Below are 14,818 nucleotides of genomic sequence, written 5' to 3' on the forward strand. Positions count from 1 at the left end.
CAGCGCTGTCTCTGTCCTGTGTCTGCCAAGTCAGACGGGGTTTGCTGCGTGAAGGTGACTCACCAGTTTCAGGAAGCAATGTATGTGCCAGCATCTCAGGTATGCTCTCTCCCATCTGATCCATGAATCACAACCAAATAGTTGTCATGGATGGTTCTTTCACTTAAAGTAAGACCTGGTTTGTTTAAACTCCAACTAGTTCTTGCCGTGTTCCTCAGCCTCCATTTGCAGATAGACTTGGGGAACTGCTTTGGATGACTACTGAAGCAAAAATATCCTTTTTTTTCTGGGGAATAGCTGGTGATCCATATGTGATACTGGGTTAGCTATGACTTTGAAGTCACCAGAGATAGACAGCCCTATCTGTTTGGATGACTGTCACCAGTTGTTTTGTTCAAGAGTTTCACTAACTTTTCTTTTTGGCTGGAGTTCACAAATTATTGTCCTTTAATGTAAACAAGTACAAGATGTTTTGTCAGTCCAGCTATATTGTGGCCGTCTTATGCTGCATAATAACTTGCTTGAAATCAGAGAGGTTGAATATACGCTGTCTGCTGTTGTGTTACTTATATTATGATAATATTCAGGAGAACAAAGATTACTTGGGCATGTGTTTTTTAGAAACACAGATTTTTTGTAATACCTCCTTTCTAAGAGATCTTTTATGATCCCCCCTAGTAAATTGCCAGCACAGTGAATCATGTTTCATTTTAGATGTTATTCTTGTCACTTTAAAGGATTCCAAATAATACTTTTGTTTCTCGTGAACTGAAAGAGGCAATTACATAGACATTATGACTTTCTGCAGTCATTGCACATTGTTGTATGCAAGCTGAAGAATATGAAGTTAACCAGCATCGACTTTCTAAACTGGTGGCTGGGTTTGATTTGCTAGCTTGCATGTTTTCCGCTGGTGTCCCATCCCTTGCAGTTTCTATATGATTTGTCCTTGAACAAATAACAATGTGTATTGTGAAACTGTCCCTTGTGATAGAAACAGCATGTTCTCTGAACGTTCTTCAAGCTGTACTTCCCACTTGACCCCTAAGTGTGGCTGTTGGGTGGATTTTGTGATGCTCCCAAACTCTCCAGCATCTTCAGTGAGTCTCCATTGAAATGGTAATTTCTAGAGCATACTTCAGGCTCATCTCAGCTTTAGATAAAAATTAAATGTGGATTGCTTCATTCCGCATATCGAATACTAAAAGATGCACTCATTTGTTCTCTCTGCAGACACAGGATGCTCTGCCAGTTTCCTTAATCCAGGCACAGACGCAGTCAGCAATTGTTTCCATTCACTTTTGATTCCATCTGTAAAAGGAAATACCTGCAATCACGAGAGTCTTTTCAGAACAAGAATTTTGTAGAACTTGCCCAATTTCAACAAACTTTTTGTCCGCTAACTTAATGGGCACCACACTTCAGGATGTCCAGTTTAGTTCCCATTGTGCTGCCCTGTGTTTTCATCACAGAGATCATCCATTATTTTAGGATTTTCCCATCTCTCAGTGTCCTTCTGCTGACCTGCCAAAGGAGTCCAACTCTCACCCCCTGCCATATTTTAAACTTTTCTTTATAAGTGGATTGCTCATTGACCTGATATTGCAGTTTATATTTAATATCAATTTTCACAGGTATTAATGAGTAGTCATTCCCTATTCCATCAACTTCTAGACTAGTATCCCATCCTTGTCTCACATTTTTTCAACTTCTCTGTCTGTGTGGTGTTAATAATACCAGCAACACTGTGGCTGGATCCCCAGTAACACTTCTTAGTTATCTACAGCAAGACAGGAGCAGATACATGAATGCACTACCATTTATCAGAGTAAATGAAGGCAGGGAGCTTTATTAGAAGGCTCAGAGCTGATTTAAATTAATATTGCCAACTGTGAGGTTTTACAAAGCCTCTTCCAGAAACAATAGCCGTGTCTGCACTGTAAATTAAGGATGGTATTGAGAGGTACTCAACACTGAATCAGGCATGACCCAGCACACACCCACCCAAGGAAAGGGCAGGGAGGGCTGTAAAGTCCTGGACTTCGCCCACTCTATGAGTCTCCATCATTTATTCCTTGTGCTTGGCCATGTGCAACTTGTTCCTGCGATAATAGCAATACTGTGGTCCAGCCAGCTGGATAAAACCAAGATGCATGTTCATGAGAGCTCGGCCATAGATAAACCTGCTGTTACCTCAAGAAAACATCTGCCACAGCTGAGCACATCTCCATGACTTGCCAGCGTGGTGTAGCTGGGAGCATGGCAGAGGTACAAAGGCAAAATCATTCGCTCCATCCAGTGCATTTGAATTACGGGATGTGAAGCATGATCTTCCAGAAATGGGACTCAGAATTTCACTACAGTTTCCCTTTAATTATATATTTTTTTCCAGTTTGACTTGGGCTAATCTGAGGCAACCAAATCAAGTGACCCACTGATACAAGCCATATTCCTCTTTAATTTCTAGTCCAAACTATACTTTTCATTACTTCCTTTTTTACTGAAAAAAAAATAAAAATACCCTAACTTTTTATTTTCTTTTAAACAATTGCAAGGAGAACAATTCACTCAGGGCACGTCCAGCCAGCAGGCAGCTACCAGTTTCACTTCCCTCCTTGTTTACTGCAGCTCTCAGTGACGTGGGTGGTGAAACACAACGCTTGGCATTTCAGGACGTTTCTCGCTCCAGGTCCTTGAGTGATACCCATGCTGCTTTCTCCTGCACGTTTGGCCTCCTGAAGATGCCCAGGAGAGGAGCTTTTCCTCCGTGGACACTCGTGGTGCTGCTGGTGCTTGTCCCACCACAGCTGGCAAACTGCCTCCGCAACCCCTGCTTGGAGGTACGTGATCTCTAAATGAGCACAAAATCTTTCTGTTTCTCTGGTGCAACTTTTCCTTCTGCTTGGGAGATTTGTGCATAGAGTCTCCTGTTTGTTAGTTGTCTTATGAAAGCCCATCTTTTTATTTTCTAAGGCTGTTACCAAGGCAATTCAAATACTTCATTTGAAGTAAATGCGGGTCTCAAAAACATCTGAGAACCAGAACCAGCAACATGGAGCATTGCTTCTTGTTGACTGTCTGTACCTCTGAGGTTAATGAAGTACAGTTAATCTAATGGATTGTTTCTCTTCAAGAAGAGATCCAAGCCTTGTCTATATTTTTTGCAAAATACACTATTTTCACCTGATTTGTACCATAGAGTGATTTCACCAGTAACCCAAGTAACTGGCACTTATAAACTGCCTTTTGCAAACTTTTGCTGACAGTTATTTCTTACAGAACAACTGTGGTTAGAACTGCCTGCTTATCTGCAGTGGAGCAAAGCTGAGAGCTGATCCTGGACACTCAGTGCATCCTCGTGAGCTTGTTTTGCTGCATCCTCGTGTGCTTGTTTTGCTGTCTCTCTCAAAGGTTGCTGCTGGTTCATCCATAGCCTCAGGGAACACTGTCCTGTAGTTTTGCACCTGCTTCAATCAAAAAGAAATGTAGCTCTTCCTGGGGAGCAGAACCGGCTCTTTTAGATGTGGGAAAGATGCTTAAGATACATAAGATTATTTACTAAAAGTCAGGATAGCTCATTTAGAATTTAACTACGAGGTTAGTCGTTCTGCTCCCGCTTTCCTGACAGTGTAATTTTCTGGCACTTCATGAAATGCAGATGTTGACCGTGATTAAATCTGCCACTGTTTCAGGTCATTCCTGACAGAGCTTTCACGTGCATGGGACTGAACGTCTCTGGAGTTCCTCCTGAGGTCCCAAATACCACCCAGAACTTGGATCTTAGTTTCAGCAATCTGAAATCACTGGGGTCAAATTATTTTTCATCAGTTCCTGAACTGCATCATCTGGATCTTACAAGGTAATGAGCTCTTTTGTGCGGATACTGGATAATCTCGCTTCACCAGCTGGGCCACGATGCCTGCTTATTTTGGAGTCTGTTGGTTTGGGCATCTATTGGTCATGGCTGTTAGTTGTTGTTTGTTTTCTTTTGACTTTGTGTCTGTTGCTCTGCACATCCCCATGGTCAAGTGATATTCAACTTTTAGTCCTGTTACTGGGTGAGCACTCTCTAGGTGTGTCAGTCTGATCTTGTAGGTTGGGATGTGAGAAGGAAGAGGAAAATGTTTTACTTCTCTCTGAACATGAGAAATGTCAGACTTTTCACTGTTACAAAAACTCTGAAGTGGAACATCTTGGGTGAGCTATTTTTCTAATCACAGTTTAAAAAAAAAAAATAAAAGGAAGGTACATTCATTTTCTAAAAGGCTGTTTTAAAATATCAACATATTCTCTTTTCCCTTCTTCTCACATATCTGGGGGAGGAGATGGGGGAGGCTTATTAGCAAATTTGAATTGATGTATAATTTCCACTGACTTGAGACAACAGTTTCTCTGGGTAAATTGTTTCACTGAAAAATGTCACTCAGTCCCACCACAGTTACAGCTGCAAAGTGGCTGAGTGGCAGAGCAGCTTTGCTGTAAGGCACTGGCTGGATTAGAAAGCTAATTTTGCCTAAATTCACTGCGGAATGGATTTGGGTCTCAAATTCTGGATCTTCCCATGTGAAACCATCTTTAGGTGGCCACCTTCTTTTTCCCCCTCTCCCTTTTCTCCTTTGGAGCCATTGTTGTCTGGGGTCTGTTGCCTGTCAGCAGTTTTGCTGATGACATCTGAGTGAGTTGTGAGCTTTGCCAGTGCTGCATCCTGCTGGTGCCATGGGACTGCCCAGCTGTGACTGAAGTGACAGTCTGAAGGTGCAGTGTGGAAGGGAGTGCACTATCCGCTTGGCTCTGCCATCAGTGATGATCGTTAAGATGTTAGTTCGGCCTAAACAAAAAGCTAAAATGCTTCTTCCCTGCTGCCTGCATGAATTTTTGACCTTCACTGTGGCTCAAGGTCTCTTTGCTTTGCAATTGAACTTCAGATTTAGAGAGGGAGGAGGAGGTGAGAGAAGGTCTCCTGCTGTGGGACAGTTCACTTTGCACATTCAGGAGTGCTTAGTGCAGTAGTATTAGTGAACACGTAATGAAAGGGACAGTGTTTCATGCACATTTATTCTCTTTTCCTGCTCAACAGGTGCCAGCTCCATACAATAGAAGATAACTCTTTTAAGGATCTTCATAAGCTTTCCACCTTAATTTTAACTGCCAATTCCCTCCAGTACCTGGGGACTGCAGCTTTTGACGGCTTAACATTGCTGAAAAAACTAGTATTGGTGGAAACCAACATAACATCTCTGGCTGACCTACCCATTGGACACTTGCATACCCTGCAGGAACTGAATTTGGGCCACAACAACATTGCCTCATTGAAGCTTCCCGAGTATTTCACCAATCTGACCTCTCTCAGGTACCTGAGCTTTTTCTCCAATAAGATCACACATATCTCCAAAGGAGACCTTAATGTCCTGAGGGAAGGGAACAGGCTCAACCTCACACTGGTGCTTTCCTTGAATGATATAAAGTACATAGAGCCAGGGTCCTTTGAGAAGATTCACCTTGGTGAGCTGGTTCTAAGGTCCTCTTTTGAGAACTTCAGTGTGATGCACAGTTCTCTTCAAGGTCTGACTGGTTTACAGGTCAACAGACTAATAGTTGGAGAATTCAACAACAACCAGAGACTGGTAGACTTTCAGAGAGGACTCTTGAGTGGACTGTGTCAGGTACGAATGCAAGAGTTTGTCTTAATTTGTTTCAGGGATTTTGAGGATGACACAGACACTCTTTTTAACTGCATAGGCAACGTCTCCAGTATTCGGTTGGTGGACCTCCAGCTTGAAGAGGTGCCAGAGGTTCCAATGTTCTCTCAAGTGAAACAGCTGGAATGCAAGAAATGCAAGTTTAAGGAAGTGCCTGCTGTGAAACTGTCGCTTTTCAAGGAGCTGAGAGTTCTTCGTATTACCAAGAGCAAATACCTCAATAGCTTCCAGGAGAAATTTCACACTCTAAGTAACCTGGAGGTTGTAGATCTGAGTGAGAATCGCCTCTCCTTCACTGGTTGCTGTTCCCGGCAGTTTCCTAAGTGTCCAAATTTGAAACACTTGAACCTCAGCTTCAATTCTGACATCAGTGTGACTGGTGATTTCGCTACTGTGAAGAATTTGTTATATTTGGACTTTCAGCACACGAAGTTATTTGGTCCTGGTTCCTACCCTGTCTTTCTGTCCCTTCAGAAACTCATTTATCTCGATATTTCCTATACTAGAACTCATGTCAAAGCCCAGTGTACGTTTTGTGGCTTGAACTCTTTGCAAGTGCTCAAGATGGCTGGCAACTCCTTTGAGACTAATAAACTGGCGGATAGCTTCAAAAACCTCAGTCACCTGCACACCTTGGATATTTCACATTGCAAATTAGTACAAGTGGATCAAAGTACATTTGCTGCCCTCACTGAACTAAAGGAGCTAAACATCAGCAACAATAAGCTACTGATCTTTGATCCTGGAGTCTACAAGCCGCTCCGAGCCCTCACAGCCCTGGATTTCAGCAACAACCAGCTGAGCGTCCTGTTGGACTCATCCCTGGAAATCCTGCCTGATAGTCTGGTCCTGTTAGACATCTCTCAAAACCTGTTTGATTGCTCTTGTATACACGTGAACTTTCTGAAATGGGTCAAGGAACAGCAGCAGCTACTGCAGCACGAGGAGTTGATGGTATGCCATATGCCCACATACGTGAAGAACGTGAGCCTGCTGAACTTTGATCTGTCCTCCTGCCAACTCAATACAAGCATGGTGGCATCCTCGGTGATTGTGTTGCTCGCTGCAGTGGTGTTCCTCTTCCTGATTTACAAGTACTACTTCCAGCTATACTACTCACTGGTGCTGCTCAGTGGGTGTAAACATTCTGCAGAAAGGGGTGACACCTATGATGCGTTTGTCATCCACTCCAGCAAAGACCAAGAATGGGTGATGAAGGAGCTGGTGGAACCCTTAGAAGGAGGGACACCTCCCTTCCGTCTCTGTCTTTACTACAGGGATTTCATACCAGGGGTACCCATTGTCACCAATATCATCCAAGAAGGTTTTCTGAGTAGCAGAAATGTCATTGCAGTCATCTCTACAGACTTTCTGGAGAGCAAGTGGTGTAGCTTTGAGTTTGACATTGCCCAGTCCTGGCAGCTTGTCGAAGGAAAGGCTGGAATCATCATGATTGTACTGGAAGAAGTGAACAAAGCCTTGCTAAGGCAGAGGCTGGGGCTGTCCCGGTACCTAAGGAGGAACACCTATCTGGAGTGGAAAAACAAGGAGATCAGCAGGCACATCTTCTGGAGGCAGCTGACTGGAGTCCTGCTAGAAGGCAAAAGGTGGAATCACGAGGAGGTAAAGCTCATGTGAGAGAAAGAGAAATCACATCACTTCTGTCCTGTCTCCCATCCTGGCCCTGTCTGAGTGCTGCTGCTCAGAAGTTGGTTCTTCTGTGGCTGTTCAGAGTTGGAAGAGGTGGATGAAGACATTGTAAAATCACTACAGAAATACATGCCTTGCTGGTCATGCTTTCTCGAGGGAACGTGCAAGATAATGAGTGACAACAGCTGGAAGATCTGCACATACCTGAGCTCCGTGCTTGTCTGCAGATGTCCATCACACTGGTCCAGCTACCCACGCATGTCTGGTGGGCTGGTGAATAGATGGACTCTTATTGTCATTTGTCTGCCCTGAAACTGGATTTAGGTCTGGGCACCATTTACTTGGTGGAACTTCAGAGTCTGTTGCTTTGAGTGAAGCCCAGGATCTCTGGGGAAGAGCGAAAATACAGGATTCTTCATTCTAAAAAGGGTGGGAAGCAGAAATAGGGTTTGGATCCTGAAAGGCTTGGGTCAGCCCCCTTAGGCACCGTGACTTAGGGGAAAAAGCCCTACAGAGGGAGAAGGAGTGTCCCGTAGCCACGGACAGCTACTTGGTGATGCTGAGCAGTTATGTTGTCAGTGGCAGAGGTTGCTATTGATGTGAAATTTCCCCAACATATTTATTTTAATTTTCTTTAGACCAAATATTGAAACCTCCAAATATTTCCATCACCTGAAACTGTTATTTGTATCCAGCCTATGTAGCATGAGGGAGTTGTTTGAGGTTTTCTTGGGGGATCCAGGGATCAGTGAGATCAGAAAAAAACATAGAAAATATTAACGCCTTTAAAATCAAGGTATTTCTTTGCTCCATCTGCTTCTCCTCATACAGTGTTTCTGTATATACTGTGTGGGACTGCCCTATGTGAGCAAGATTGAGCCTGAACAAAGTGCTTTGATGTTTACAGCCAACGAGTTCTAGAATAAGCTTTTCCAATCTCTGGACCAGCCTTAATTCACTGTTGGAAAGTGCTGTAGGACCCTCCAGCCCATGGGTTGAAATGGACTTTAGAGATGTTTGGAGCTAGCAATGAGGCTGAGTCCATCTGCCTTCCCCCCATCACACCACGGCAGGCTCTGGTCCCATTTGGCATCCCACCAACAGTCACTGGATGTGAAAGTTTTGCCTTCATTTCACCGAGACCGTGCCTGCATTTTGCAAGGAGAAGAGACAGAGGAGAAAAGTCTGGGTTAACTAAACTGAATGTATCCCAGCACTGCCCTGGATAAAGGGAAGGAAAACATAAATGCCATTGAATCATATTACAGAGCGCTTCATTGATGTGTCGAATATTGAACACTGCTGGAGTATTGCTCTCTGTTTACAGAAGGCTTTGGTTGGGATTAATCACTGAATTAGTTGAGTTTTAAACTTGCAAATCCTTCTATAATCAGTGGTGTTCTACAGAGGTAAAACAGAGGCAATTGGGTGGTGAATCAGGTCTGATATTTATTCAGAATAAAGGGCCTGATCCATCTCGCTTTTCTAAGCACCAGTCAGCGACATCTCCGTGGAAGCCGGTGGTAAGTGAGACCGACATCAGACACTATTTAAAAAAGAGGGAGAGCTTGTTCCAGGGCTTATGCTGGCAAAAGCTGAATCACAGCTCCCTCTCTCTGTGCTGTCAGCAGTACATTGGGATAACACTACCAAGAACCATCACCAAAAAAAATGAGGGTTTTTGTGACCTGCAAGATGAAGCTTCAATAAAACTAAGCTCGATGCTGCGCTCACTTGCCCGGAGAGTTTGTTTTGCATCTGCTAAGTGCCATTGCAGTGATTTCTGAAGTGCCGAGCTCCTCAGCTCCACTGTGAGCAATGGGTCCTGAGTTCTGCATCTTCCCAGGGCAGAGGCTGCTGGAGCTGGGGAGGGGGTGCAGCAAACCAGGGCACAGCTTGGGGTTCCCTGCACTGAGGCTAAAGAAGGGCACAGAGGACAAAGCAATTATTAGCCTGGATTTCAGCAGCTACAGGTTAAATTAGAAAACAAAAAGAGGAAAAATTAAATAGGGTGGGAGTTTCTGCTCCTGAACTGAGCAGCACTGAAGATATGTTTCTCCATCGCTCTTCTCTCTGTGGCTCTTCTACAAACAACTGAGTATATGTGTGTTTCTGGCACAAAACAGAGACTCCTATGATTCTTGATTGTAATTATAATAATGAGTTTCAGAAAGCCTGCAAGTGTTTGTGGGCATCATAGTAAGTGTTTAGGGCAGTATTGTTTAAAAAGCGAGTGTTTGTTGAATATCAAAACAGCTTTTGGAGGAGAGCTGGGGTGATGCTGGGTGGAGGCTCCCCTCTGTACAATTGAAAAAGAAACTGGTCACTTGTTCTTCTCTTCCTAATCACAGCAGAGATGGATATGGGAGTTGCCCCAGGATATCTTACTGCCTGAGAGAGACCACAAACCCCATTGTAGCTTCTAGAAGAGGTGAGAGGAGGGAGACAGAGACTGGAGCATCTAGAAAATGAGGGAGTTTGGCAGAGGTTCATGCTCCGCAAGCCCTGTGGTCACTGTTGCTCCTGCTCCCCTTGTGCATTTAGAGATTTCACTTGGTCTCAGCAATAGCTGGTGCCTTAAAGACACAAACTGATTTCTTTTATGATCGAAACCTTCAGTAATGGAACCAGGATTATTTTGTTTTTGCTGTGTGGCACAAGGAGGCTCAGGAGGACAGTCTGGCTGGTGACACCAACCCCTATTGATGGGACCAGGGTGCCAGGCAAAGCCATGTGCTGTGAATGTCCCAGCCCTCCCTGAGGGGTCATTAACCTGCCCAGGCAGTGCCGGGTTCCATACTTTGTGGTTTATGCTTCTAGGAGGAAAAAGCCTGCATGAACAATTTTATTTTCACCAATTACCCAGCAGAGAAAATGCAGATTTGTTTTTAGGAGACTCAAAGCAACTTTCCACAACGCTATAAATGGGGAAAATATTGTGGTTCAAACAGAAACACACACACGCCTTTGTTATAGGAAGCAAGTTTCTGAAGGAAAACTGGAAATTTTCACGTCTCCAAACACATTGGCGTGCATTGTTACTTGGAAGTTTTCACTGTGCAGCAGGTAGCTTTGATATTATTTACTTGTTTAAGTGAATAAATGAGCAGCCAACCAAACATCCATGCAGATCTGCATTCCTGTCTCATGTAAACAGCTGAACATACTCCAGTTATTAAAGCATCTGTTTTGCTTAGGTCAGAAAAACAGATGGAGATGAAGCTCTGAAGGGCTGCTGCATCCAAGCTATTCCATGTCATTTGTGATGGGGACGTGCCCCAATTCCACCATGTACTTAATTTGACCCATGCAAAATGCCACTACAGCTGAAGCTCCGGTTTTATGTGCATTGCAGAGGGTGATGTCTTGGAGACCATCACCATGTGCCAGCATCAGCGCCAAGATGTGCTTTGCAGTGAGGGCTCTGAACGGGGCAAACCCTCATTAACATGATTGCGTTTGCGATCTCCGCACTGGAGCAGAGACATTATGTATAGAGCAAAATCTAGAGACATTTGCATCACTGCCCACCTGGATCTGGCTGGTTGCAGGAACGGCACCGCGTGATGCTCCCTTGACCTCCCCAAGTCTTAGTGCAGACTTCCAGTGTCACTTAAAAAACCAACAAAACAAGGAAAAGCAGCTGGTTTCTCTAGACCAGCTGATACTTGATGGGAACAGGTTGAAAATTTTCCTGGAAGAGTGTTTGTCCTTTGGGAAATGTTATTTTGTAAGTGGTTTCTGTAATTTAATGAGGTAGCGTAGTGAATCTATGGAACAGAAAATGCCATATCAGGGTTTCCAGTTCAGTATTGCATGGGTTTGTAATCTTGGAACAGACACTTTGTGCGGAAACAGTGATATTTGCAATGTTTTAGGGGGGCTGGGAAAAGGATTTCAAATAAAAGTTAAATTGCTCCACAACATCATTTTTTAAAATGTCAGTTTAGGCTTATGCTGTTGTTTTTCAGAGCACCTTTTCATTTTGAAATTTCTATTTATATAATATCTGACTAGCCTCCCAAACCAAAACCAAAATATAAAAATGCTTCCACCCACCCAAATTAAAATTGTGGGAAAATTCACAATTTTTCATTTTTGTGCCTTACTGAAAAGCCAAAATGGAAATTCCACTCCCCTGACCCTTTGAAAGATAAACCTTCACCTGGCTTTATCACACATGTAGTCTGGGCACTAAAAACCACTGAAGAATCCCCAGAATTAATTTCACTAAGTGCCTTTTGCAAAATATCTCGGGTAGGTGCAGTCAAATCAATGCGACCTGCCTGAGACCGAGAGCAATTGAACATGGTAGGAAAAGAAGCAATTTCTTAACAAGTTGTTCTTTGCCATCGCAGCTCAGGCTGAGAATTGGGACAAATGACAGCGAAGCGTGATTTGCAGCAGAAGAGCCCATCTGCCAGTAGCACAAACCTGCCTCAGCTCCAAGGTCATGTAGAGGGTAAAGTCAATAATCCGCCAGCCTGGACCTCCCTGCGCTGCTGCGAGCACGGAAACACCGCGCCATTGAGGACAGCTCAGTTAAAAGCCTTGAAAATCAAGAAAAAAGCAATAAAAAGAATAGGAAAGAGGTCGGTGCAGGTTTGCAAAGCGGCCACAATTCAGTGGCTGGTGAATCTGGGCTGCTGGAGGTGGCTGGTCCCAGGGTTTCCAGCACTAATAGCCTTGAGCACCTGGAAGGCAGGAGGTTTGTGATGAGTCTGTAACTGCTGCCTTTTGGCATAATGGTGATAAGAAAATGTTTTGAAATTAGTACCTCTGAGAAGTTGCTTTTAAATCAGGTTTTTGCATACCAGTGTCTGTTCAGCTAGGGCAGCAGTGGCTGTTTTCCATCGCTGCTGAGAAGGGGGTAATTCTGCTCTGGTTGGGAAGTCCTGCTGGGGACAGCCCAAATTTGGGACCTGTGATTTCTCACCCCAGTGCTTCTTTGCTGGGGGAGCCTGGTTCACCCTCTCGAAACATCATCCTGAGACAGTCTGAATGAAAATGGTGCTTTGCATGTTTCTCTCCATGTCTTGCCAGCACGAGCAGCTCCCAGAGGCCTCTCAGGCTGGGCAGTCACTGCCTGCATTAGTCCTGTTCCTACCCATGTGGGAGAGGACTGAATTACCATTTAAATATATTTAAATACAGAGGAAACTCTGGCCTTGAGGTCTGTTATGTGTATGCCTGGCAAAGTGCGGGCTCTGATTCCCAAAAGGCTTTAGGCACCTGCAGCATCCACCAGACCCCTTCTTCATCAGCATCTTTCTCCAAACCTCAGCTGGGGGGTGCACAGAGAGGAACAGTAAGGAGACGGTTGAAAGACAATGAAAGTAAAGTCTTGATTATGTCTACAAATCAGATGTGTAGCAGGGAGATTGTATACAGCCCCCATGCTTCCAAAATCCTCCCACCCTTGGTGACTCGTGGTGGGGCAGATCCTCAGGACCATCCCTTCTTTAAGGCCTGTGACCACCAGCCAGAGGATTTCAAACAGCAGCCCAGTGATCAGAGAACAACTGCAGCCCTCCCTGCCTGCAGCTCCTTCCTCCCTTATCGCCACATCTTGAGTACTATGCAAATAACAATGGGGTATTGTTAGGCAAAAGAGATTTAATTGCAGCCTACACTCCCAGAGAGGGTAAGATAGGCTTTTCTCCAGATCTATCGCCAGTCTTTATCTTTTCTTATTTCCCTTTCTCATCCTTTCCTTCTCCTCGAAGTTTCTCTTTACTTTCAGCTCCCAGCCAGCACCCAGTGACCAACCCAAAATGTATGAAAAAAGCAAGATGCCCCTTTTTTTCTTTTTAACATTTTTTAAACAGTCTTTAAGTCCTTTGGAGTGTTTTGGTCGGCAAGAAGGATTAGCAGTAATTCCCCTGCCATCTCTTGCTTCAGATGCTCTGACAATTCATTCTTCTGAGATCCCCTAAACTCACTGCTGAATACATTAACCAGAGGACACAGAGCAGGCTTAGGGACACTGTTATTCCGTGTTCCCATTCCCTACGGCCAGTTTAACGCATCCACCGGAGTTACCTGGGAGACCACGACTTCCTCAGAAACCCAAAACAAACCCAAACTTGCTCAATGCGGCAGCACCAGGATACTCAGCAGCGGTTCAACTCCTGCGGCTGTTGGATTCATGAGGTGATGCCTGAAAGTCACTTGTCCCAGCAACGGAAATGGTGGGACCTCGTGCCAGCAAATGTGTGTCTGAAGCCAGATCCTTCCAGCCCCTTTCCTGTCACCGGTCCTGCTCGCAGTCACTTAAGTTTTGCTTTCTTTAAAGGAAATAAGTGCACTGACAGTAGCACAAGGAAAAGCAGGATTTGGCTCTCAGAATCATCCTTGCAATTCTGCCTTACCTGTAAAGCCCTCCCCTCCCAAGGTATTTCATTCTGCCATCCCTTGGCTGACATGGTAAGTATTAAAATAAGCTGTTAATAAGAAAACCCACAGTTTTTCCTCTCTGTTCTTCCTGAAACGATGGCCCACATCTTTCTGACCTGCAAGTTTCAGTTCCTTCTTACTTGCCCCCTCTATCAGCTCCTGGTGCTGCGCTGGGCCAGCCCCATTCTCTGCTGGTTTTCCCCCAAATCACACTGCCGACAGCAGCAGGTGGGTGACAGGATTCACCCCTCAGCCTCAGATAGAAACTGCCCAAGCTCTGTTATTCAGAGCCCTGACAGAATGAAAACGATGCCTGCCTGCTAGAAAGAGCCACAGCTGGAGAGCAGCCGTCGACTCTGGGGGAGATGCCCACAGATGTCCCCAGTGTGATGGGGATGTCCCCAGTGTGATGGGGATGTCCCCAGTGTGATGGGGATGTCTCTGATGTGATGGGGATGCCCCCACTTCGATGGGGATGTGCCCTCCTGGTATCCCTGGGGCTGCGAGGGGGAGTAAAAAACAAAACAATGCTGGGACTGGAGACAAATCTGGGAGTTTCTTGCCCTCTTTGATAGCTGCTCCTCTCAGAAAAAAAAAGGGGATGTTTTATAAAAGCCTCATGAAAGCAAAGTATATCATGATTTCAGTGTGAGCAGACAGCAAGCGAGATAGGAGCATCCCCTTAGATTTGCCTGCCAGAGGTTATTTACCTCAGGAAGCTGCTGAATAAAAGATACAAAAATATAGGAGAAAGCAGTATTATTTGTTGCTTTCAAAGCATGATGGGAGGCAGAAAAACATTATGCGGGATATCTTTGAGTCTTGCCAGCCCGGATTTGTCAGGGCAGAGTTTCCACGGAGCGCTCTCCGGGTGACCCAGTTTCCCAGACACAGACACACACACGTTCACGCACACACACTCCGAGCCGCAATCCACAACTTTAATAACTGTGTGACATACAAAGGCGATTTTGATGCAAAGTGGAGCTGACAGAGAAGTGGAAGGAAGTATCTGGTTTTTTTGCTTCTTGTTGGTTTTTTTTTGGATTTTGTTTGGTTTTGTTGGGTTTTTT

At 44.7% G+C, this 14,818-nt stretch overlaps 1 protein-coding gene across 1 annotated transcript; it reads left to right on the plus strand.

Annotated features, from left to right (window-relative positions):
* Positions 1 to 2,741: 2,741 nt before the first annotated feature.
* Positions 2,742 to 7,337, plus strand: TLR4 (toll like receptor 4; the record flags this gene model as incomplete). Its single annotated transcript, XM_080355791.1, has 3 exons — positions 2,742 to 2,840; positions 3,693 to 3,859; positions 5,078 to 7,337. 3 exons carry the CDS (start codon positions 2,742 to 2,744, stop codon positions 7,335 to 7,337), a joined length of 2,526 nt encoding a protein of 841 aa, XP_080211917.1.
* Between the last annotated feature and the right edge of the window lie 7,481 nt (positions 7,338 to 14,818).

This window comes from Nesoenas mayeri (assembly GCF_963082525.1).
Source record: "Nesoenas mayeri genome assembly, chromosome: 18".
Classification (NCBI taxonomy): domain Eukaryota; kingdom Metazoa; phylum Chordata; class Aves; order Columbiformes; family Columbidae; genus Nesoenas; species Nesoenas mayeri.